The sequence below is a fragment of the Entelurus aequoreus genome, linkage group LG16 (assembly GCF_033978785.1).
Source record: "Entelurus aequoreus isolate RoL-2023_Sb linkage group LG16, RoL_Eaeq_v1.1, whole genome shotgun sequence".
Taxonomy (NCBI): domain Eukaryota; kingdom Metazoa; phylum Chordata; class Actinopteri; order Syngnathiformes; family Syngnathidae; genus Entelurus; species Entelurus aequoreus.
In genome coordinates this window covers 54,576,252-54,602,884 of record NC_084746.1, presented here as the reverse complement: position 1 = coordinate 54,602,884, position 26,633 = coordinate 54,576,252, and the positions used below count along the sequence as shown (strand labels likewise).

At 41.2% G+C, this 26,633-nt stretch overlaps 1 protein-coding gene across 2 annotated transcripts; it reads right to left on the bottom strand.

The window, feature by feature from the left end:
- LOC133631194 (autophagy-related protein 9A-like) lies at positions 1-26,633 on the bottom strand. 2 transcript variants are annotated; one of them, XM_062023352.1, is made up of 14 exons: positions 26,016-26,633; positions 25,905-25,948; positions 25,631-25,695; positions 22,557-22,727; positions 12,673-12,814; positions 11,758-12,506; positions 11,492-11,645; positions 9,996-10,175; positions 9,663-9,908; positions 9,357-9,598; positions 9,178-9,271; positions 9,010-9,097; positions 7,533-7,696; positions 1-4,063 (listed from the first exon to the last, which is right to left on the bottom strand). In XM_062023352.1, the coding sequence occupies exons 1-13, from the start codon at positions 26,122-26,124 to the stop codon at positions 7,551-7,553; spliced, it is 2,430 nt and encodes an 809-aa protein (XP_061879336.1). In that variant the 5' UTR covers positions 26,125-26,633; the 3' UTR covers positions 1-4,063; positions 7,533-7,550. The 2 variants fall into 2 exon arrangements, with proteins under 2 accessions (XP_061879336.1, XP_061879337.1); XM_062023353.1 differs by having other exon boundaries at positions 7,533-7,660.

Genomic DNA, 26,633 nt, shown 5'->3' with positions numbered 1-26,633 from the left:
TCGCAAAAATATGTTTTATTTCAAACAAACATCACATAACACAAACACACATAAAAATTATTAAGTACACATTTGCCTCTCAGCTGAGGGACACACAAAACATGTTTTTTGTGCCAGCAAGTTGCATTTGTCTGCTAGTGTTTAATATTTAAATGGCTGTAAAACCTATTGTAGTATTTTAGCATAAAAACATAGCACCTTGTCCCAGCCACTGTGTGTGCGTGTGTGGTGGGCATGAAGTCATACATTGATGATGAGGATGATGATGATACAAGTCAGTGCAAAGTCAGACAGCATCAATAAAATGCATGTTGTCAGCCTATTTGCCGTTCATCATGTTGTACATGATGTTACACACACACACCCACACAGGGACAGTATGGTGCAATAGCCGCTGTAAATAAATCCTACATGAGTCGTTAACACTAAGGCACTGCTCATAATAGCAGGAGAACACCAGCAGTGCAGCTGGTATAAAACGCACAAGCTGCGACCGCAAAAATAATGTGATGCAACCTCACCTGGTTGATGATAGAAAAAGATGATATAGCTTTTATATTTATATATATATGTACAAACATGTAGAGGTGGTAGTGGTGGCTAAGGGGCAGTGTCCCTTTGAGACTCCGCCCCCTTTCTGAGCTGCAAATGTGCTGTATATTATGTACATGTAAATACATATTTATATGTGTAAGTGCAAAATACTGAAATTGTAGCATTGTTGAGCATTTTTTCCTTCCACAGACACAAAGAGGTCTACATGTTCTTAATGGGTTATAATTTCAAAACAGTAATAAAATAAAAGCCATAAAGCAATATATAGTGCACAGTCCACATCAACCGGGTAATATTTATTTTATTGATCTGTATGTGTCAAGCCAGTTTGTGGCTCCAAATAAAGAGCTTATACTTAAGGATATTATATTTCCTCATTCCCTAAATCCAAAGGCTATGTATATTTGCTCATATTTCCTGGTGAGCCTTACACAGCCCCCTCCCCCACACATTTCACACTACCTCCCAACCATATTTAAGAAGCACTGTAGCTGAGATAGGCTCCAGCGCCCCCCGCGACCCCGAAGGGAATAAGCGGTAGAAAATGGATGGATGGATGTACAGTTCTAACATTATTTTATTGTCTTTTGGCAAGCTACTCATGTATGTATGAATGTATATGTACTGTATGTATGTACAGTGTATGTAGGGCTGCAGCTATCCATTATTTCAATCATCGCGTAATCTACCGACTAGTTTGTTCAATTTGAGTAATCGGATAAAACACACTTTATAGCTTCAAAGTATATTTTAGGGTAAATATTTGAAATAAACACATTTTATGCTTGCATTAACCTTCATTATTGTTCCCTAATGAATGCACATCATCGACATTGAAATTCTACTTTTACCATGTGTGCATTAATGAGAAAAAAAATAATCTCACAAATCTCTCTGATCACAGCACACACACTCTTATGTGTGCTCTATTACAGTGGCCGTGCAAAAACTATGTATGCGTATTTAAAGTTCCAGGCACTCCATGCGGTCTGGATTTAATCAATTTTGATACGAGGCAGCAGAATATAAATCAAAGCTTTTTTAAATCAAATTAATCGACCAATCGTTGCAGCTCAATGTAAATGTGTACATAGAGTGTGTGTGTATATAATGTGTGTATAAACACACATTATATACACACACATCTGCATACATATACACACCTTGTAGAATTAAGTTATTTCAAATAAATAATAATCAAAAACTATTAAATATCAGGGGAGGAGGTAATAAATACATCTAAAACTAACCATGCTTGAGCGGCTTCCTCTTTTCACGCTCTTGTAAGGGAAAAGCGATTAAAGTATTCTGTAGAAGTTCGATGAACTTGCATTTCTTGTAATAAAACAGAGATCCCGCACAATTGTTTGCCAATGCTTTTGACACAGAACTCTTCAAAGCAGGACCTTTCATTGAAGATATGTGTGCTTTCACACAGCAAATTAGATAATAACATGCGTGTGCTGTGTGAGAAAATACGTGTTGGACAGCGACGATTGCGTTCAACACAACAGGGGAGGTGTCAACCTTATCACCCTGACCTCAACGTTAGGGAATACTCCCTTCACACAGGTACTATTCCACTTCTGATACCACAAGGAAAGGTGGTAAGTTGTTTGGTCTGCTTTTATCTCCATATTTACAGAGCAAGTTTTTATAGGCTGTGTGAAAGGGGCTTATAATGGTGAGTATTTAATAAAAATGAGGATGGTCATAGGGAGTTTGTTTATTGTCGTCTATTGAAAGATTTTAATAAAGCTCTAAATAAAACACGCTCCCTAATGTTGAAAAGTGATCCAATTTCCACACTTCCAATGAGAAGTTTCCATATATCGGACCAGAAATGCATTCCTACTTATAAACAAACCAAGCATGTTTGAAAAATATTTTCCTACTGATCAGTTCTTGGATCAGTGCTTGACTGAAGATCTACAGATTTAACAGGAAGTGAACGCTTGTTATGTAAAAGTTGCAAGTAGTGGTGCCTCGGTTTTCATACGTCCCACTTTTCCTATGATTCGGTTTATACTTTTTACATGTAACAAACTATTCCGTGGAATCCGTGTGTCCAAACAAAGTCTCTGTGAAGAATGACTATTGGTTCTTTTGGGGAGGGAGGGGGCGTATTTTGTGATGATTTGTCAGACTAAGTCATCCATTAATCAACTTTTAGTGGGTGAGTGGTTTACTTGTTCTAACAGAACACCCACAGAACGACGGGCAACTTTGTGTCTCTCTACGTTTTATCGTGACAGAGTAGTATCCATCAAGCACTGTGCTTTGTGATATGTAATGAGGCGTTCAAGTGCGTAACTGGGTGCTAGGCGAATAGGCTTGAGGGTAGTATGTTGGTTTTTTTCATTGCATATAACTGAAAAATAATCCACATGGGGAACTTACAAGGTGGCCTCTGTGTGGCTCCTCTCTCCACATATCGCCCGTCCTTCCAAACTTTCGTTATTGATATGTATTTCCCTATAGATGTGAATCTTACAACAACTCCCAATTTGATTCTTAGTCTTGGAGTGATGATTAAATTCAGAAATTATTCTGGAAACAAATCAATTCTCTCAATATATTATTTGGTATAACAATTATGATAAAACCTTTTTAAAGCAGGTTACGAAAGCTCCTCTTGCCTGCTGTTGTCTAACATTTACACACAGAGTGAGTGTGAAGACGGCCTAAAAAATGTATTTTTGAAATTATGAATCGATTTAGAATCAACATAAATGAGAATCACAATTTGAATGTGAATTTTTTTTTTTTACTGTAATTATTCTCTATAAAATGTGTTTTATGTATATATCGGTGTGCCTGGAATGGATACATTGGATTTACATGATATCGTATGGGAAAAAAATTGTTTCAGTTTTCAGATGATTCGGTCATCATCAATTTGTATTTTCCTGTCATAAAATGTGTACCAGGTCTATTTCAGTCCTGACATATTTCAAAAAGAATCATGATACAAAAAGCTTGAGAGACAATAATACTGAAACAAATCTGTGGCGTAAACACAGGCAGCAGCATCAAAATAATCCACGGAAACACCTTAATGTGCTCGGTGATGCCTTCTATAGTCAAGCTCAGGAGACCTGTTTGTCAGATTTAGATGCAACAATGTGGACTTTTCAAGTGTCTAGACTGATAACGACCATTGTTCAAAAAGCAGTAAAGCAGTGGATAGACTCTGTGACATAGTAGACGGTCGCTGTGCTGTGCAGTGCATGGTAGCGCACAGAGCTACCAGCAGAGGTCAGCAGGAGCCTTTGGCGTTTCCATCAGTGGTCTTATTAAACACAATGACAAAAGTCACCATGTGTGATGTAAAAAAAAAAAAGGAAATAGAAAAAAAAAGAAAATATATGCTTCCCTGATGTGCGAAGAAGAAGAGAATAGTGGGTACTTCGTGTTCCAGAGAGGCCCTTAAAAGGTCCGTGCTAGAACTCTCCATGAAGATCTTCTAAGGCCACCGTGTTCACAGGAGAAAAGTCAAATGTAAACACTGGAAAGAAACAGGAAAAAAGCATTCAAGTATATAAAAAGTACATGGCTGGCTCTGCTGCTTCCCAGAAAAGAGGAGAGAAAGTCAAGAATTACATGTGCACACAATTAAAATTGTAAGCATTTCTTATACTATTAATATCACAATGTAATATAATAAATATCCATCCATCCATCTTCTTCCGCTTATCCGAGGTTGGGTCGCGGGGGCAGCGGCCTAAGCAGGGAAGCCCAGACTTCCCTCTCCTCAGCCACTTCGTCCAGCTCCTCCCGGGGGATCCCGAGGCGTTCCCAGAACAGCCGGGAGAGATAGTCTTCCCAACGTGTCTCGGGTCTTCCCCGTCGGACGTGCCCGAAACACCTCCCTAGGGAGGCGTTCGGGTGGCATCCTGACCAGATGCCCGAACCAGCTCATCTGGCTCCTCTCGATGTGGAGGAGCAGCTGCTTTAGTTTGAGCTCCTCCCGGATGACAGAGCTTCTCACCCTATCTCTAAGGGATAGCTCCGCCACCCGGCAGAGGAAACTCATTTTGGCCACTTGTACCCGTGATCTTGTCCTTTAGGCATAACCCAAAGCTCATGACCATAGGTGAGGATGGGAACGTAGATCTACCGGTAAATTGAGAGCTTTGCCTTCCGGCTCAGCTCCTTCTTCACCACAACGGATCGATACAGCGTCTGCATTACTGAAGACGCCGCACTGATCCGCCTGTCGATCTCACGATCCACTTTTCCCTCACTTGTGAACAAGACTCCGAGGTACTTGAACTCCTCCACTTGGGGAAGATCTCCTCCCCAACCCGGAGATGGCACTCCACCCTTTTCCGGGCGAGAACCGTGGACTCGGACGTGCTGATTCCCATCCCAGTCGCTTCACACTCGGCTGCGAACCGATCCAGTGAGAGCTGAAGATCTTGGCCAGATGAAGCCATCAGGACCATATCATCTGCAAAAAGCAGACACCTAATCCTGCAGCCACCAAACCAGATACCCTCAACGCCCTGACTGCGCCTAGAAATTCTGTCCATAAAAGTTATGAACAGAATCGGTGACAAAGGGCAGCCTTGGCGGAGTCCAACCCTCGCTGGAAACGGGTCCGACGTCAATGTGGACCAAGCTCTGACACTGATCATACAGGGAGCGGACCGCCACAATCAGACAGTCCGTTACCCCATACTCTGAGTACTCCCCACAGGACTTCCTGGGGTACACGGTCGAATGCCTTCTCCAAGTCCACAAAGCACATGTAGACTGGTTGGGCAAACTCCCATGCACCCTCAACGACCCTGCCAAGAGTATAGAGCTGGTCTACAGTTCCACGACCAGGACGAAAACCACACGTAGGCTCCTCTCCAGTACACCTGAATAGACCTTACCGGGAAGGCTAAAGAGTGTGATTCCACGATAGTTGGAACACACCCTCCGGTTCTCCTTCTTAAAGAGAGGAACCACCAACCAGGTCTGCCAAATCAGAGGTACCGCCCCCGATGTCCACGCGATGTTGCAGAGTCTTGTCAACCAAGACAGCCCCACAGCATCCAGAGCCTTAAGGATCTCATCCACCCCCGGGGCCTTGCCACCGAGGAGCTTTTTAACTATCTCGGCAACCTCAGCCCCAGAAATAGGAGAGCCCATCACAGATTCCCCAGGCACTGCTTCCTCATAGGAAGACGTGTTGGTAGGATTGAGGAGGTCTTCGAAGTATTCCCTCCACCAATCCACAACATCCGCAGTCGAGGTCAAAAGAACACCATCCTCACCATACACGGTGTTGACACTGCACTGCTTCCCCTTCCTGAGGCGGCGGATGGTGGTCCAGATTTGCTTCGAAGCCGCCTGGAAGTCGTTTTCCATGGCTCCCCCGAACTCCTCCCATGTCCGAGTTTTTGCCTCCACGACCGCTGAAGCCGCACACCGCTTGGCCCGTCAGTACCTGTCTGCTGCTTCCGGAGTCCTATGAGCCAAAAGAACCCGATAGGACTCCTTCTTCAGCCTTACGGCATCCCTCACCGCTGACACCAGCGGTTTCTAGGATTACCGCCACGACAGGCACCAACCACCTTGCGGCCACAGCTCCAATCGACCGCCCCGACAATAGAGGACTGGAACATCGTCCACTCGGACTCAATGTCCAGTGCCTCCCTTGTGACATGTTCAAAGTTCTTCCGGAGGCGGGAATTGAAACTCTCTCTGACAGGAGACTCTGCTAGGCGTTCCCAGCAGACCCTCACAATGCGTTTGGGCCTGCCAGGTCTGTCCGGCATCCTCTCCCACCATCGCAGCCAACTCACCACCAGGTGGTGATCGGTAGAAAGTTATTATAAAAACATAATAAATATTGTATTGGAAATCAGTGTGTAGATACGTCACTATAGATTCACTCTGCATTGTGTAAAATGATAAACATTTGACAAAACACTAAAAAACAAAGTTTAGACAAATAGTTGAATTCATTAAATAATTATTTAAATGTGTTATCAATTAATTAGAATTGGAATTACATACGTATATGTGTTATTAAATGTGTCATTCATTTATTCAATCTAAAATTACATTTAATTATTGATTTCATTATTGAATGATTTAATTAGGTATTTTACAATTTAGTTTATCTATTCATTAAAACTTGTCCCATTTGGGCCTTGTCAGCGTTTGATGAATTTATTTTACATGTCAAACTCAGCTGTCAAGAGAAGCGGTGTAGTACTGGTCCATATGTTGGTCGGAAAGTGGAGAAATAACTTCCACAACTTCAATCAATTCCTCTACTTTAACTGCGACACACTCGGGGGTTCAGCAAGTGTCGTTTGTACATACACAGCAAGGTTTTAAATATCTACCACGGGCTCCTGAAAAAGTATGTGTTTATCCTCCTCAGCCGCCAAAAGACTTTCAAAGTTCCAGGCTTCAGACAAAGGCAATGATTGGACTAGATTTGTGTTAGCCCCACCCAATATTTATTACAGCTGAGTTTGACAGATAAAATACATTCATGAAGTGCTGACAAGAGTCAAATGGGACAAATTTAAATAAATAAATACATCTTTAAATAATTACCTAAATGTGTCATTTTTAAATAATTAAATCAATCTTAAAAATAATGACATCAATATTCAGTTACATAATTACGTGTGATTTAATATTGAATAAAATAATGGCACATTTATGTATTTAAGTGTAATTATAATTATTGTTGACACATTTAAGTATTCATTTAAAGATGTATTTGTTTTGTCCCATTTGGCTCTCCATACTAAAAACATTAGCCTCCTCCGTAATTTATTGTTTTGATCAGCCATGTTGACGTTGCACTGCCAGGCTTTAAAGTGGGATGTTTTAGATGCTAAACTTGACACTTCTTTAATGATGAACAACCTTTCTCAATGATTTTTAATACCATTAAATCATCACAGTGATCATTACGCATTAGGTTTTGCACTAAGCTACACGGTTAAAAATAGATAGCACACCTTATGTCATAAGGCACTTCAGTGAGGTGTCCCAGTGGCCTGTTTTGGAGTGGATCCGCTGTTAATCTCCTGTTCACCTACGTCCTCCTCTTCTTCTTCTTGCCAACCACCAAGTTGCACAGGGGTGGCTGAAGACGAAGTGGAATAAACATGGGCTGGGAAAACTTTTGGGGAAAAAAAATAAATAAATAAAAGAGTCTAAGTGATACAAATGCAGCACAATACAGAACATAATTACATAATTTTTGTTTACATTACATTTGTGGTACCTCCTGTGAGTTGTTAGTGTTTCCCCATACTTTCATTTACTTGTGGTGGCACGCCCCAAGTAAAGTTAGGGCTGCCACAAGTAAAACAACAACAACAAAATGTTTCTAAATTTTGCGAAACAGGATGGTAACGCTTCACCTTCTATGTGATACACATGACTCATGTTCCACAAATTATGGGCCTGATTTACTAAAGGTTTGCGTGCACTAAAACATGTGCAAATCTGATAGCACATGCAAAGCTGTTCTACTAAATGTGCGCAAAGTGGATTGCTAAGTGAGCAGAATCAGGCGTGTCATCCATTTTGCGTCTCTGCCTTCATTAACATGCTAAATATATGCTAATCATCAAAACACCCACAATACTGGGAGGAGTAAATGCAAATATAATTATTTAGCACGCGCTATGCAATTTATCAACACTCATCACCGTTTTGTGACCAGAAGGACGTGCAAACTGACAGTTCTACACATGGTTGCAGGATCAGTGCTCGCGCTGCACAGACGATGGACGGAGAATCCTCTGTCCTACGTATGTGTGTCACATAGGTGATGCAGCAGCAGCTCAGTATGTCAATAGCAGCATAAGTTACCACTCAGTCATCAATACTCAGTGTTACTAAAAGTAGTTTGTTTCCGTTAGCTCTTATAATAACAATGTCACTAATACTTGGTTAATATGAAGGTCACGGCATGTAAATGGAGTATTGTTGGCATTTCTTAAAATGTTTTTTAGAGGTTTTCATGAGCGGAATAGATGACTCACATTAGCTACATTGTTAACTACCTCTTGCTAGTATTTTTTGCCATGAGCCATTTTTTGCAAAAGAAAGAGAAAAACACACATGTGCTTGTCTCACATAAGGATTGCAAATTGTAGGCATTTTCTTTTTAAAAAGTGCAGTTCCACTTTAAATGTTTGTACTAAACGTCAAAGTGATTTGGTGAAAGACCATTAAATTAAAGTAAGTGGTTTTTTTTGTGAGTTGTGTGAAAAATTTCAAGTATAACACCATGTTGAGTGTTGGTCAGAAAACTAAAAGCCCAGGCAACATACTAGGGAGTGCATTTTGGACGAATGTTCACCTGTTTGTGTGCAACAGTTCAAAAGAGGTGTTCTAATATTCGTTCCACATCACTTTCCATTTGAAATAAAAATTAGATACCAGTGCTGCATTCCTGCAACATGTGAGTGATGCTAAATTTACCAGTGTTGCTGTGGAGCTCCGTCATCGGCATCGGGTTGTGTTGCCAATGCCCGGAACTTCTCTGCGGATGAGAAGTCTGCTGGTGCAGCTGAAAAGACGATAGGTGTGTCGAAGCAATATTTAGTCTACGTATTAAAACAAAAAAACCTTGTCTATATAATAAATTACCTCATGCATGTAAATGGCGTGAAGGCTCATCTCTGCTGAGGCAAACTCTGAGTGAAGGGTATTGCTCCGTAAGTGGCTGTCACTGATCGACATACTGGGAAAAACACAGTCAAACATATAGAATGTTAATTAAAGCTGATGAGAATTATTATTTCATTAGTCTGAGGTTTTGTTAGGACCTGTCAAAGACAGTGCGATCGCTGCAGTACATGGTGCTCTCTGGATGGGCAGAAGAGGTTTGATGGCGCAGTGGGCGGCCACGATGGCTGCCGTGTGGAAACTGGGAGGTGGACAAAGAGGCCAGGACGCTGGCGGCGGCCGACGCTGCAGTGCTTGGCGGGATAAAGCACCGATCTCTGCCTTGTAGTCCCGACGCCGTTAGTACGGGGTGCGCCAGGACGCTTGCTAACAAATTATCAGGCTGGAAACGACAAAGAAAGTGAATTTATGAGTCCCACACGCCGATGTTGCGAAGGGTTCCTTACCCCTGTTCCTGACTCATTGGACTGCAGCGATGTGCAGAGAGGAGCCTCAGAGAGGAGAAGCTGCGTAGACGGACCACCTTCTGCGTCGTGATGCACCTTCTCCTTTAGGTGGCTGATGAACACAGAGCTCTCCAGCGGTGGCTGCCAGTGCGGATTCTTAATGGTGAAGTGCATGAGGGACAACTCTGTCTTGCCGTTCTCAGCTTGTTGGTACACAGACGCCTCCGTCTGGCCCTCGGACATCCACTGTTATGTCATCAAACATGTTTATATATACAGTGTAATAATGTATTGTCTCATTAGGGTAACAAACTCTCAGCAAGGCGTGCTTACAGTTGGGTTTCCGTGGCGTCTGATGTCCATCTGTGCAAAGGAGCAGATGTCTCCCACTCCGACCACCTCCACCGTGAAGTTTCGGAAGAAGTCGATTATCTCCAGAGACTTGTTCCTCAGCAGGAAGATGAGAATGAAGGGTGTGACGATGGGACTCAGCAACTCTTCCAGGATGAACACCTGATAATGAGTGTTTTGAAATTGGAAAAATTACCACAATGTTGGGAGCCACCGGCGAGACAAGTCAAACGTTAGCGCCAGGCGGAAAACAGCTGCTCAGATTGAAGCGTGTCTCTTTAGACCGCCCACAAGCTCATTGATTGGCTTCCTGGGACTGTCTTCTTGCAAACTTGACAATGATTGACAGCACACTGCAGCTAACCGATCAGCAGTAATATGAATCACGAACAATTAAGACAAACGAAAAAGTCAAACAACAGGAGTCGAGTGCTCCACTCAACATAGTTATGTTATTGACTGCGCTGAGGGAAAAATATAACTAATTGCAGCTGAAGTCTGTGATTACTGGTAGTGTAATGATTTAAGTAGCAGAGTTTTCTTCCAGGGGACATGGTTGGATTCCCAGCCAGGACATACAAGGTTAACATAAACTAAATCAGAATAGAATCTTGAAAAAACTAATTAAAGTCATTTATATAATTCTGTTAATTTTGAACAAAAAAATGTATTATTGAACAATTTGTTTCCCACTCATTGTACTCCAAACACGCATCTAATCCTTTGAAACCATGCTCGTTTTAAGCCACACTCCCTGTGCGCAAGCCAGTTTCCTCCCAAGTTCTGCAATCCAAATTTCATCCCTAGTGACGCGAGAGCATATTTCAGCTATAAATCAGCTGTGGAATGTGCGTATGAAGTGCGTTGAGGAGAGTTATGATGCCATACTTACTCTAAGGAGCTAGACACAGACAGGCCTTATTATGAAGAGGTTGTGAGAGAGGAATTTCTGTGTGGGTCCAAATGTAATTATGTCATGCCACAACAAATAAATAAAGTATGTGGGGGAGGAGGCACTATGTCTATTTATATACTGTTAGGTAAGGCTGGACCATTATGGCAAAAATAATAATCCCGATTATTTCTATTGATATTGTAATCACAATTAATTAGACAATTATTTATTAATTTGAAAACATGAGTATTTATTGTCACCTCAAAACACAACTTTAAATAATGTTTTGAAAAAAAATAAACAGATAAAAATTAGTAACAAATAGGTCACAAGAAGTGAAATAATAGTAATAACAATAAATGTAAATAACAATAGCAATATAAAAAAAACTATAAAATTTAGTTTTTCCACTTCAACTGTTTTTCATTTAATTTCTTTACCTTTTACACTCGTCTCACCACCATATAGTGTGTGCTTTCTGTGTCAAATAAAATGTTATAAAATATTCCACAGATGCTCCAGTTTAAATTCTGCAGTATGGCTAATCCACTTCCCAGTGTGAAAAGACAAGGTTTGCCCTCACCGCTTTGTACTGGAACAGCTGCGCCACCTCATCGCGGGTTTCGCTCTTGTTAGCAGTGCCCCTCCAGTGGTCTGGCATGTAGTGGATGTGGGCCAGCATGCACTGCAGCAGCTGCTCTGGACACCACACCATATGCTCGTCTGGGATAAAGGACCTGGTGTAGGACAAATAAGAAATTACGAACGCATCTGTTGTTGAAAATTTCGAGGTGGATAGTCATTTCTGTGTTATAATAAACTAGTTATCAAATGATGCACGTGACCCACCTGGTGATAGTGATGACCACTCCTAGCACAGTGATGACAGTCAGAATGTGCTGCACTGTCAGAACGTCTTCATCGTAGACGGTCAGTGCGATGAGCACCGCCAACACCGAGCCAGAGAAGAAGGCAATGTTTTTAGCAAGCACGGTGAACAGCGGCGATGTGAAGGAGTTCATGTATTTGGACGTGGGCTTGTAGCCTCGGCCTAAGCGTCCGTGCAGCTCGTGGTTGAGCTCGTTGAAGTGACGCAAATACAATCGACCGTAGAGGGACCAGCGGCGTGCACCCAGACTCCCGGGCTCGCGGCGAATTATTTCAGTGTAGCTGAAGAAGGCGTAGAGGATCTGCCACACCAAAATGAAGGGACAAAGCAGCAGGTTGGCCACGCCCATTAGCAGTATGACTCTACTAAGCTGCTGCGCTAGTTCCAGGCGGTTACTACTGCGCTTGTACTTGGAGTGCAGGTTCCACTTGTTCTGGAACAGCGAGCCGGGCCCCCAGAAAAGGATGAGTTCAAAGTTGTACTTTAAGCCCTGCGTGAGAAAGACCACATTTCCCAGCAGGGGGAGCTGCAGCTGCACAGGCAGCAGGGATTTGTTGATCATGGCCACCATGTAGTTCTTGAAGCGCAGGATGCGGTGATAGATGTCGAGTTCTGTCAGCTCTTTCTTGTGGATGCACATTTGCTGCTCTCGCTGCAGGCTGATGAGGCGGTCCTGGACTTCCTGCCATGTGAAGTTGCATAGTTCATCCTGAGACAATGAGACAGTAGTGAGTCACGTTCACACACTTGGATGGATACATTCATCTATATAACTCAAGCATTGTAGCATGACGCTCTGTGAAATTAACTATGCAAAGAAAATAAATAATCGCTAAGTATTGTGTTGTAATCAATGTCTGATTTCTGACATGTACCATTCGGATCTTCAGCGCTTTGATGTAGAACTGGCGGATCTCCCAGTAGCTCAGGACATTGCAAAAGACCTTGATGAGGCGATAAATCCAGAAGACGGCCGCCATGATGAGCAGGAATATGATCCAGCTGTTGTCTTGGATCCTGAAGGTGGATGGAGACATGACCCAAAACAAGCAACATTACTAATAAAGATCACAAAATGTAATTGTATCTAGACTTCTCCAAGTAGTAAGAAACTAATAATAATAATAATAACTACTATAGCACCCGCAACATTAATGCTGCCACAACGACGACTCTTACTGACCTACTGCCTTCGGTAATGGCACCATTCCCAAATTATGTGGGCTCTATTGATAACCTCACTAACAACTTTAATGACGCCCTGCGCGACACCATTGATATTGTAGCACCGCTAAAGCTAAAAAAGGGCCCCTAAAAGGCGTACCCCATGGTTTACAGAAGAAACTAAAGCCCAGAAAGTATCATGTAGAAAGCTGGAACGCAAATGGCGTGCGACTAAACTTGAGGTCTTCCATCAAGCATGGTGTGATAGTTTAATAACTTATAAACGCATGCTTACCTCAGCTAAAGCTAAATATTACTCAAATCTCATCCACCTCAACAAAAATGATCCTAAATTTCAGTTTAGTACAGTAGCATCGCTAACCCAACAAGGGACTTCTCCCAGTAGCTCCACCCACTCAGCAGATGACTTCATGAATTTCTTTAATAAGAAAATTGAAATTATTAGAAAAGAGATTAAAGACAATGCATCTCAGCTACAACTGGGTTCTATTAACACAAATACGACTGTATATACGACGGACACTGCCCTCCAAAATAGTTTCTCTCTCTTTGATGAAATAACATTGGAGGAATTGTCAAAATGTGTAAATGGGACAAAACAAACAACATGTTTACTTGACCCAATTCCTGGGAAACTTATCAAGGAGCTTTTTGTATTATTAGGTCCATCAGTATTAAATATTATAAACTTATCACTTTCCTCTGGCACTGTTCCCCTAGCATTCAAAAAAGCGGTTATTCATCCTCTACTCAAAAGACCTAACCTCGATCCTGATCTCCTGGTAAACTACCGGCCGGTGTCCCACCTTCCGTTTATCTCGAAAATCTTCGAAAAAATTGTAGCACAGCAGCTAAATGAACACTTAGCGTCTAACAATCTCTGTGAACCTTTTCAATCCGGTTTCAGGGCAAATCACTCTACGGAGACAGCCCTCGCAAAAATGACTAATGATCTATTGCTAACGATGGATTCTGATGCTTCATCTATGTTGCTGCTTCTTGATCTTAGCGCCGCTTTCGATACTGTTGATCATAATATTTTATTAGAGCGTATCAAAACGCGTATTGGGATGACAGACTTAGCCTTGTCTTGGTTTAACTCTTATCTTACTGACAGGATGCAGTGTGTCTCCCATAACAATGTGACCTCGGACTATGTTAAGGTAACGTGCGGAGTTCCCCAGGGTTCGGTTCTTGGCCCTGCACTCTTTAGTATTTACATGCTGCCGCTAGGTGACATCATACGCAAATACGGTGTTAGCTTTCACTGTTATGCTGATGACACCCAACTCTACATGCCCCTAAAGCTGACCAACACGCCGGATTGTAGTCAGCTGCAGGCGTGTCTTAATGAAATTAAACAATGGATGTCCGCTAACTTTTTGCAACTCAACGCTAAGAAAACGGAAATGCTGATTATCGGTCCTGCTCAACACCGACATCTATTTAAAAATACCACCTTAACATTTGACAACCAAACAATTAAACAAGGTGACTCTGTAAAGAATCTGGGTATTATCTTCGACCCAACTCTCTCGTTTGAGTCGCACATTAAGAGTGTTACTAAAACGGCCTTCTTTCATCTCCGTAATATCGCTAAAATTCGTCCCATTTTGTCCACAAGCGATGCTGAGATCATTATCCATGCATTCGTTACATCTCGTCTCGATTACTGTAACGTTTTATTTTCGGGCCTCCCTATGTCTAGCATTAAAAGATTACAGATGGTACAAAATGCGGCTGCTAGACTTTTGACAAAAACAAGAAAGTTTGATCATATTACGCCTATACTGGCTCACTTGCACTGGCTTCCTGTGCACCTAACATGCGACTTTAAGGTTTTACTACTTACGTATAAAATACTACACGGTCAAGCTCCTGCCTATCTTGCCGATTGTATTGTACCATATGTCCCGGCAAGAAATCTGCGTTCAAAGAACTCCGGCTTATTAGTGATTCCCAGAGACCCAAAAAAGTGTGCGGGCTATAGAGCGTTTTCTATTCGGGCTCCAATACTATGGAATGCCCTCCCGGTAAAAGTTAGAGATGCTACCTCAGTAGAAGCATTTAAGTCTCATCTTAAAACTCATTTGTATACTCTAGCCTTTAAATAGACTCCCTGTTTAGACCAGTTGATCTGCCGTTTCTTTTCTTTTCTTTTCTTTTCTACTCTGCTCCAAACCCGGGGTGGACCGCTAGCCTGTTCATCAGATGGGGACATCTCATCGCTGCTGACCCCTCTCCACTCGGGATGGTTCCTGCTGGCCCCACTATGGACTGGACTCTCGCTGATGTGTTGGACTTTCACAATATTATGTCAGACCCACTCGACATCCATTGCTTTCGGTCTCCCCTAGAGGGGGGGGTTACCCACATATGCGGTCCTCTCCAAGGTTTCTCATAGTCATTCACATTGACGTCCCACTGGGGTGAGTTTTCCTTGCCCGTATGTGGGCTCTGTACCGAGGATGTCGTTGTGGCTTGTACAGCCCTTTGAGACACTTGTGATTTAGGGCTATATAAATAAACATTGATTGATTGATTGATTGATTTATGCATTTAGAACAGTGGAATTGATCTTAATTTCATGGAAAAAAGACTTCGGCTCAGTGAGCATCTAAAGTATTAGCTACACAAGTGTGTGTTGCTTTTTCTTTAGCTCTTTTGCAATGTCACTCACAAATGTATTAGTGAAGCAACCAGAAAAATGTGATGATAACTAGGTGTGTCCGGATCCGATATAGATATCGGTCAGATATCAGGAAAAAAAACACATTGGATGATATCGACTTGCATCTAAGCTCTGGTACAAGAAGTCTAGCAGAGTGTTTAGGCAGAATGAGACAACATACACAAAAACATTAAGACATTAAAAAATACAAGCAATCATCAGTACAAGCACACTATCCATCCATCCATTTCTACCGCTTGTCCCTTTTGGGGTGGCGGGGGGTGCTGGAGCCTATCTCAGCTGCATTCGGGCGGAAGGCGGGGTACACACTGTACAAGTCGCCACCTCATCGCAATGCCAACACAGATAGACAGACAACATTCACACTCACATTCGCACACTAGGGCCAATTTAGTGTTGCCAATCAATCTATCCCCAGGTGCATGTTTTTGGAGGTGGGAGGAAGCCGGAGTACCCGGAGGGAACCCACACAGTCATGGGGAGAACATGCAAACTCCACAAAGAAAGATCCCGAGCCCAGGATTGAACTCAGGACTAGTCAGGACCTTTGTATTGTGAGGCACATGCACTAACCCCTGTTCCACCGTGCTGCCCACAAGCACACTATGGAACAGTAAAATACATATTCTATTGAACCAATAAAAGTATTGTGATAAAGTGCTATGAGACAATAAATCCTCCAATAAGCACACAAAGTTGGTCTTCTCTTGTTCATCCATCCATCTTCTTCCGCTTATCCGAGGTCGGGTCGCGGGGGGAAGAAGCCCAGACTTCCCTCTCCCCAGCTACTTTGTCCAGCTCCTACCGGGGAACTCGAGGCGTTCCCAGGCCAGCCGGGAGAAACAGTTTTCCCAACGTGTCCTGGGTCTTCCCCGTGGCCTCCTACCGGTCGGACGTGCCCTAAACAACTCCCTAGGGAGGCGTTCGGGTGGCATCCTGACCAGATGCCCGAACCACCTCATATGGCTCCTCTCGATGTGGAGGAGCAGTGGCTTCACTTTGAGCTCCTCCCAGATGACAGAGCTTCTCACCCTATCTCTTAGGGAGAGCCCCGCCACCCGGCGGAGGACGCTCATTTCGGCCGCTTGTACCCGGGATCTTGTCCTTTCGGTCATAACCCAAAGCTCATGACCATAGGTGAGGATGGGAACCATAAAAGTTATGAACAGAATCGGTGACAAAGGGCAGCCTTGGCGGAGTCAAACCCTCACTGGAAACGGGTCCTACTTACTGCCGGCAATGCGGACCAAGCTCTGACACTGATCATACAGGGACCGGACCGCCACAATCAGACAGTCCGTTACCCCATACTCTCTGAGCACTCCCCACAGGACTGGGGTACACGGTCGAATGCCTTCTCCAAGTCCACAAAGCACATGTAGACTGGTTGGGCAAATTCCCATGCACCCTCATGGACCCTGCCGAGAGTATAGAGCTGGTCCACAGTTCCATGACCAGGACGAAAACCACACTGTTCCTCCTGAATCCGAGGTTCGACTATCTCCAGTACACCTGAATAGACCTTATCGGGAAGGCTGAGGTCTTCTCTTGTATTTTAGTGAAGTCATTTACAAAAGGTAAACATGGTAGGTTATATGTAGGCTGTAGGTCTTAGCAGCTACACAACAGCTAAAGACAACAAGTAGATATACTGTATGTAGTAATAAGTGTCCTTAATTGAATAATATTGCAGTCTAAAACATTTGTCAATATAAACGTCATGCATCAAAAAATATAGTAGCATATAGGAGGGTTGCAATCACGTGACCTAGAGTAGAGGAACATTCGGGCACTTCCGGGTTTCAGGCAATGGTCTGAGCCCCATTAGGCTACTGATTATTTACCTAAATCAGTGCATATTTGAAAGGTTTAGAGGCAAATATAAAAGCAATCATGAAAAAATATTTTAAATGGGATTGAGTGGATTTTTACACTCTTGAGAAAAATATTTTTTTTAAATATTTAAACAATTTATCATGACCAAGAGGTTACTGCTACCTGACTTCACTTGACACTCACAGGTATATAGACAGGAAAAGATTGGAGTCACACACGTCTTTACGTCTGAGGGGTCAACAAATTAAACATTAATCGGTGAAAGACAAAGTTGGATTTATTTGTGCATCGCTAAGTAACGTATAACCAGTGCCGTGCTGCTGCAATCGCGATGCTAATGAGAAAAAGGATAAGTTTGTTAGCAGTTGATTTCTTGCTACTAATATTAGTCTCATATATAATTCCTGTCTGCAGTTGTTCTCATGGTGTGAACTTCATATTTTGTCTCATTATTTAGCTGTATATGTCCCTGTTGTTCAGCAATGTTTGCTACCAATATCAGGATTCAGTATAAGCTGTTGAGCCTACCATAGATGTACGGTATTCATCTACTTTATAAACACTATTAAGTATATGTTCTTGATGCTAACAAATATCACCAAAGACGCTATAACGTAGTCATCCATGTCGAATAAAGCACTTGGCATTCCTGCACAAGAACAACTAAGCTTTTATTTACTTTTATTAAATTGGACATTGAAAATATGGTGGATTGGACAAAAAAATTACAATATTTATTACTAGAACTTAACATGACCTGCGTGTTTATTTGAACAAGCAGGCTTTCATAGTTCTATTTAGGCATAGCAACCACAAAAGAACACAAACTAATGTGATCTCTTGGCCTTTCTTTACATTTAGTTCTGCTCTCAAACACTATTAATATAGTAGAGAATAAACTGGATTGTCTGGAGACACAAGCGGTTCGATTGTATTCCACAAGATGATGAAAGTGGTATCTTTAAGAGCCATTTCTGTCAACACAGTTTCGTTTTTTCCCTGACTTTAATATCTTTATGTGCCACTTCCTTCGGGACTCTATGAAAGCTATTTCCTATCTCTCTATTTGAACCACTGGAAGACCCAAAGAACAGCAGTATGACATTTTCTGATCAAACGTTACACTCACTCTCACTTCTTTTAATGCTACGCTCAAGCTGCTTGACCATCGTGTCAATTAAGACACAAAGAAGAAAAACGGATGTGACTTCTTATGCAACCCTCCTATTACTGACACAAAGTTTCAAAATCTCTGGATCATTTAATGTCTTGTGTCATGCCCTTCATTCTATGTATTATTAAGGCCATTGGATGTCACCAAAACTAAAATTAACTAACCACTGCATTAATCTGTCAAAAGGTTTGTGTTTTCATACCTATCATTTTTTGGAGTAGTTTAACTTGATCAAACCTTTTCGGACATTCCACACTACAAAGTAATACAAGTCTGTACTGTGATTCCTGCTGATATTGAATCAGATTAACATCAGTATCAGAAAATACTTAAAGCTCCAATATCTGTATTGTATCAGAATTGAAAAAATTATATCGCGACAGTCCGAATAATAACTATAGAACCGGAAATTGAGCCTACTGCAGCAAAGGAAAAGCTCTGGCTTCTTAGCATAATTCATGAAATATAAATTGCATTGACGTTATTCGCTCCCATTGTGGTACCTCAGTTTTCATAAGTAAACCGTTCCAAAAGGACAGACTGATTGAAATCGAAGTGTACAAAGAAACATCATTTTTTTCCTAAGAAAAATAATTTAAATCCAATTATTCATTTCCAAACAACTAAACATATAACAAAAAGCATTTAAAAAAACAAAACAATTATAGTTTTACATGCAGCAAACAATGTGAAACATATATAAATGATGAATCACTTTTATTGAAGACTCTGGGCAGCAAAGACGGTAAGGAAGGACACCACCTTTGTACTTTACTACGCATTATTTCTTAGACTAAAAACGGTTTCTTACCTTTTTTATTTAAGTACAGGGCAACTCCTTTTGGCCCCATTGTGAATTATTTGGCAGTCATATTCAATAAGAAAAGCACAGAAATGATATGCGTTTAAACAGACGTACGTTAAACAAGACTGTACTGTATTTGAAAACCAGATTTTTGCTAAAACCAAATTATGCAAAACTAACACCACACCATTTAAATCCAGCAATACCTATGAAACGCCACTAGGCCGCAGTATTGCCAAAAAGATAGTCATACTCCCTCTCCCTTATGAACATTTTGGAGAGTGAGTAATTTGACTTTAATTTTGGCTTTATTTATGCTCATTAAACAATGATTCACTGCTATTTTCACTATCTCCCTGTTATTGCATGAGAGTTAAACATTTTTAAATGTTACTGCAATTTTCTGAACTTTTGCCTATCGTTCACAACTTTATTGAAGACAAGAACACATGTTTTTCTGTTTTTTATGCATTCTAAATAGTAAATCAGTGCAAGCAAAAGTCTGCTTACAATGAAGCCTATGGGAGTCACAATATTCTGCCTATTAAGCATTTAAAAAAACATCAAAACACCTCCATCAACGTTCTATATACACACTGAGTATATATGTGATGTAGTAAAATTCACGATACCATGTAATATTAACGTATTTTGATCATTTTAAGCATACAGCGGCGCATTAATTTCACAAACCCATTAAGACATTTGCTTTTTCCATTGACAACATTACTGATTATTACTGCAGACTTCATGAAGGCCAACATAATAATAGTGTCACTGGAATTCCGCCTGTTAGGATGTTGATATTATACCGTTTTGATGAAGAATGACTTATAATCTTCGCAAAGAATAAGATGGGTGCAACCAAACGTCTTTTTGTGTCTTTCTCGCCATCTCCGGGTCTAAATTGGCTGTCAAAGTTGACCAACTTGTCGGATTATGGCCTCATCCTTCTACTATACAGGTGAGAGGCATTATTTATGATCTACAATTATCTTTCACAAGCTCCAAGGCGAGGAAGCAGCTCATAAACTGGTGATGTCAATATAGCAGCATAAGCTAGTTAAGTCTCTGTGATCACGGCGCAGCTAAAAATTGTTTGTCTGCGATAGCGCTTTTAGAAACAATATTGTTAATACTTCGTTAATATTTAGGCCACAAATTGTTAATGAAGTATTGTTGGCGGTTTTTGGATGTCTATTTAAAGAGTTTTATGGGCGAAATAGAGGACCTCCCAATGATTCCATTGTAAGCAGACTTTAATTTATGTTTATTTATGAGGTACAATGCTTTAAAAAAGACAAACATAGGCGTTCTTGTCTCTTATAGACAAAATTTACACTGCAGGCCAAAGTGGCCCAAATCGGAATTTTTCCAAATCTGATTTTTTCCAGCTGACTGTTTACACTGCAAGTAAAATTTGTTCTTTATTAGACTCCAATTTAAATGCACACAGGCCCCAATGTGGCCTTGATGTCAATTGCATGCGCAGTTCGATAAAGTGAAAACAAATTAAGTTCACCGAATTCCGTAAATGAACAAGGAAGTCACTGCTAGTACTACAAAATCAAAGTTGCCACAGCTTAAAAACTATACCATTTTACACTAAACTAAATTAAAGTAATATAATGTACGAATGGATATATATACAGTATATAACGGCAGTTTAATATACTTGGGAGGGTTCTAATCTTTTGATGGCTGTTAAGTAGAGGGAACACGGACATCACCATGAATCTACGGTAGCTTTATTTTTCAACTCGGTTACGTAAACAACTTATGCAATGTACGCAACATGTAAGCAAATACGCCAGAGCGTCAATTCTGGTCTTTCAACAATCGCAATTTTTTCAGAATCAAAATATATATTCATATAGCTTATTATTTGTACACTATTAACTAGCAATGCACCGAAAATTATTTGCTCACCAAAACTGAAAGTAGTGATGAAGTATCCACTTCCACTGACGGGCTGCGTCTTTCCCCACGCGCACGAATGAAGTAGCTCGCCCAAAGATGATTAAAAAGTCACATTGCCGTTTAGACTAGAGTCACATTTAAATAGATCAGATTCCAATTGGATTTGGACCACATCCTGATGTGGCCTGAATCTGATGCAATAAGATCAGATTTGAAGCATTTAGACTAGCAAAACAATTCGATCTGTCAGTTGAAGGTAAAAAAAAAAACCTCATATTTGGTTGGTGTGCAGTCTAACGGGGCAATAAAGATTGTGAATATAGAAAAACATTTTTTTTTAAAATTGCAGTTCCCATTTAAAATATTGTCCGTAGTGTTAATAAAAGTTTTATGGATGGAACAATTGAACTCACCTGACAATATTTCCAATTGGAAATGTGGTTTCAGAATGGGAACAATTTGAAAAGTCGATCAGCTAAACAGGACAACTCAGCTGCTGTTATGTTAAAAAGAGGTTTTGATTAAACAAAAAACAACCAACCACTTGTTTACACATCTTCTCCTGATAGTCGTCCAAATCTACAATTACGAAAGCTCCAGGAAGCCGCTACCCTTCATAAAGAAATTAGAGACGGCACATGGCACCAGGGTTACAAATTATGGAACGCCATGATCCCGTCCAAGTGGTTGCAAGTCATCTAATACTTAGCTTTACTGAGAAGGACACTGACAGAAGACCTATTACTCCAGCAGTGGAAAACAAGCACAGGCCAAGCAAGCTACTGTGGAAGGGAAAATATGATAACACTGGGTGGAGTGGGCGGGGACTGTTCCTCGCAGCTCTGCCAGTGAAGTGTCGTGTGGCTGACTGCTCGCCGTGGCCCAGCCAAAGTGTTTTAGCGTCTCAGTTGACCACGTTTATTTCACTGACACAGATCATTTACTGAACACTGGACACACAAACAAGTTTCTAGCGTCATCGACAGTTGAGTGTCGCAACAGGAAAACTTATCACAAGGTGCAATAAAAGGAACAACCTTCCATCAACAAAATGTGATCTTCAGACAACCACAATGCATCCCACTGTTGTGTTCATATTTTATGTAATATAAAATTAAACATTTGTATCAGTTAAAGGGAGAGTTACCTCTCAGTGCACTGCTGGCTGGGCAAGAGGGCATCGGAGATGGTTACTTTGCTCCTGTCCAAGGGGTTGTGTCCTGACCCCGTGTGATTGACAGCTCGATTGGCAAACAGGACGTCGTACTCCACGCAGTTAACCAGGAACGTCGTGAAAGTGACGACGAACAAAAACTGACTGTTAAGACAGAGAAAAACGCTAACACACTAAACAGAACACACAGAGAAATGTATTAAGTGTTGATAGCTGGGGCATTTATGGCCCGCAACTAATTTCTATTGCCACATTAGCTCAGATTTATAGCATTAGCACACATAACTTAGAGTATTTTCCAAATATTTAGCACCCATTTCACCATCTTCAAATGTGATATTATTTTAGTAGGGTGTGAGTCTGAGACAACATATTATATTTTCTAGAGGTGGGAGGGTGAGAAAAGCGAGTTCATTATATCTACCGGTACTGATAAGGTAATGTAAATGAAACATCTTGCAGCTTGTTGATTTGTTCTAATGTGCAATATTCATGACACATGCTGACTTAATGACGTGTTACAGAGCATCTATTGGTTCATGAGGCCTTGTATTAACGTAAGCCGTGGCCACATTCATACACCACCAGTTCAAGGCCTAAAAATAAAGATGCCTCCACCGGCAGTTGTCTCAAACAGCAGTAATTGAAAATGAATAGGGGAATGGGTCAACGATTTTCAGTTGAGCTTATATGAAACATTAAAGAACTATTGAATTGTGTTAAGTGCATAAGTTCAATTGCTAAAGGACTGAATTTTTGGGGAAAATATGGATGTGAAACCATCATTCTGTGCGTGGTTTCGGGAAATCTTACAATAAATTAAGAGTTACACTTGAAAGCGCAGTAAACTAACATCTCGGGATTGCATTCTTTCATCTTCTTTCTTTTATGTGAAGAGAAGAAAAACATCTGCCAACATCAGCTCTTAGCTAGCTGTCACGTTATCAAAACACAGAGATGTTTTGTTATAAAACACGGCAATAGATAATAACTTATTTTTACACTCGCAACCAGGGATGTTCCAATCAGGGTTTAACGCTGCCAATTTGGATCAACCATGAGTGAGATCGGCTGATACCAATACCGATCATTGTGCATTTAATGTTTTCAATGTATTTATGGTGAGTGCTATTGACAGTTTAACAATATAAACACAATTTAAAAACTAGCTCCTTATTATTTTTCATTACATAGAGTTGTTTAAGCAAAATAAATCCAAAACTACTATCTACTACTCATTTACTAACTCCCCTTTGTCCAAAAAGTGTGCCTCTGTCCAGGGAATGTTTCCCTGAGTTTGACACATTAACAAAAACAACAAACAAAGGATTTTGAGAAAATATTGCTATCCACAAATGTCCTATATTTTACCTATATTGACACCACCAATAAAAAAAATCACTCCACGGCAGTGCTGACACACCAACATTTGTAATTATATTATTCTCTCTCTAGATTCTTAAAAATCTATTTAATTAATTTCCTGTTAATAGCTGCTTACTTTCTACTGCAACGCGGTTCCATCTACTCTTCTTTAACTTTACTAGGCACTATCTTTTCAAATGTATTTGTGTTGTTTATAGCTTTTTTCACGGTTAGCTTAGCTATTAGCATGAGTACTTCTGGCCTGCTCTTGGTGTGTAATAGGTTCAGCCTCGTCCTCCAGTGATACTGACACTTGAGATACTAAGAAATGCAGTTCATCTGCCATAATGGAAGTGATTATTATTAGCTAAAGGGAGTTGCTCCACATGGTTTATGGAGACACATATCCTAATTATCAGCTAACCGCTTGTTAGTCAGGCGACTAAAAATAAATATAGTGTCAGCCAGAGGGTTTATGATTAATTAGTTGGCAATGGCGATACTTTTTCACGAAAATCAGCTAACACTGATCATCCATCCATCTATTTTCTACCGCTTGTCCCGTTCGGGGTAGCGGGGGGTGCTGGAGTCTATCTCAGCTGCTTCGGGCGGAAGGCGGGGTACACCCTGGACAACTTTCACACTCACATACACACACTAGGGCCAATTTTAGTGTTGCCAATCAACCTATCCCCAGGTGCATGTGTTTGGAAGTGGGAGGAAGTGGGAGGAAGCCAGAGTACCGTATTTTTCGGAGTATAAATCGCACCGGAGTATAAGTCGCGATGAGGTGGCGACAGACAACATTCACACTCACATTCACACACTAGGGCCAATTTTAGTGTTGCCAATCAACCTATCCCCAGGTGCATGTGTTTGGAAGTGGGAGGAAGCCGGAGTACCGTATTTTTCGGAGTATAAATCGCACCGGAGTATAAGTCGCACCTGCTGAAAATGCATAATAAAGAAGGAAAAAAACATGTAAGTCGCACTGGAGTATAAGTCGCATTTTTTGGGGACATTTATTTAAAAAACCCAACGCCAAGAACAGACATTTGAAAGGCAATTTAAAATAAATAAAGAATAGTGAACAACAGGCTGAATAAGTGTACGTTATATGACGCATAAATAACCAACTGAGAACGTGCCTGGTATGTTAACGTAACATATTATGGTAAGAGTCATTCAAATAACTATAACATATAGAACATGCTATACGTTTACCAAACAATCTGTCACTCCTAATCGCTAAATCCAACGAAATCTTATACGTCTAGTCTCTTACGTGAATGAGCTAAATAATATTATTTGATATTTTACGGTAATGGGTTAATAATTTCACACATAAGTCGCTCCTGGGTATAAGTCGCACCCCCGGCCAAACTATGAAAAAAACTGCGACTTATGGTCCGAAAAATACGGTACCTGGAGGGAACCCACGCAGTCACGGGGAGAACATGCAAACTCCACACAGAAAGATCCCGATCCCAGGACCATCGTATTGTGAGGCACATGCACTAACCCCTTCACCACTGTGCTGCCGTAATACTGATCAATCCGTAGTTAACAATGTTTGATGATGGCAACAGTTAGACTTTGAGACAGATTATTACTGGCACTATTTGTTTTTGCGTATAATTGCAATTTATAGTACCGTGGTAAATACACATTTGAATACTTACACAAGCTCAAAGAACTCTGACAGCATCATGCAGGCAAATCCATTCTTTTGATGGAAATGGTAGATGTGGGTGCACAGGTTAAGGGAAAGTGTAAAAATAAGTGTTAAGTTTGTGCATGAACATGTGTTGTTACTTGAAAAGTACAACAGTCAATACACATTAATACATAGCTTACTGTTGGAAAATCAGCATTTTGATGGATCTGTACGCTTACATACATGCAACAACCATGTAAACAACTTTAAGAAAATATGTCAATGTGAACAAAGGATATCCTCGTGAAGAAGTTATCCAAGTTTTTGATGTGGTGCCAAGAATCTGCAACAGATTAATATCAACATTGTTATGTGTGTTGTTGTTATTTCTTCGTCATGATAGTGTTTACCTTTCAGGCCTTCGGGCACGTGTAGCAGCAGGTCCTCCTCTCCGGGCGGTGAGTCCTCCTCCAGGTCCTCGATCCTCTGGTACTCCCTGTAAGCTTCCAAGTTGGCCATGGTGCTTCACATTCTACAGTCACTTATTGCTCAGGAACCACTCGGGGGTAAAAAAAAAAAAATCACCTTCCGAAGCGAACGCAGACTATTCAACCTTGGTTACATCGTGCAAGCTAGCTACTCAGTGTGACTGGGGCTAAAGCTAAATTAGCATGATTGCTGGTTAGCTTGTGACGTAAACCTTCAACGGAACCACGCAGATATTGGGTGGGTAAATAGCGAGGGTTTAAATGCGTGTGAGAGTTTCAGTGTTTGGTTAGCGTGAGGGTGAATCAGCCATAAAGAGTGGTCACGTAGGGTGACAGGGTTTGTTTTGTTCCCCCACAATTGCTACGTCCATCCGACTCCTTTGCGTTCCTTTGACCTTTTCGACCAGCACACGTATCCGCTGCCGTGGAGTCGACTTCAGTTAGTCCGCCAGTCTTGATGTAGGTGCTTCCAAAAATACCATAACAGTGAACCGTGTGTTTGTTTGCTGACTGTTTTTGTCTCTCAAAAACAAACGTCAC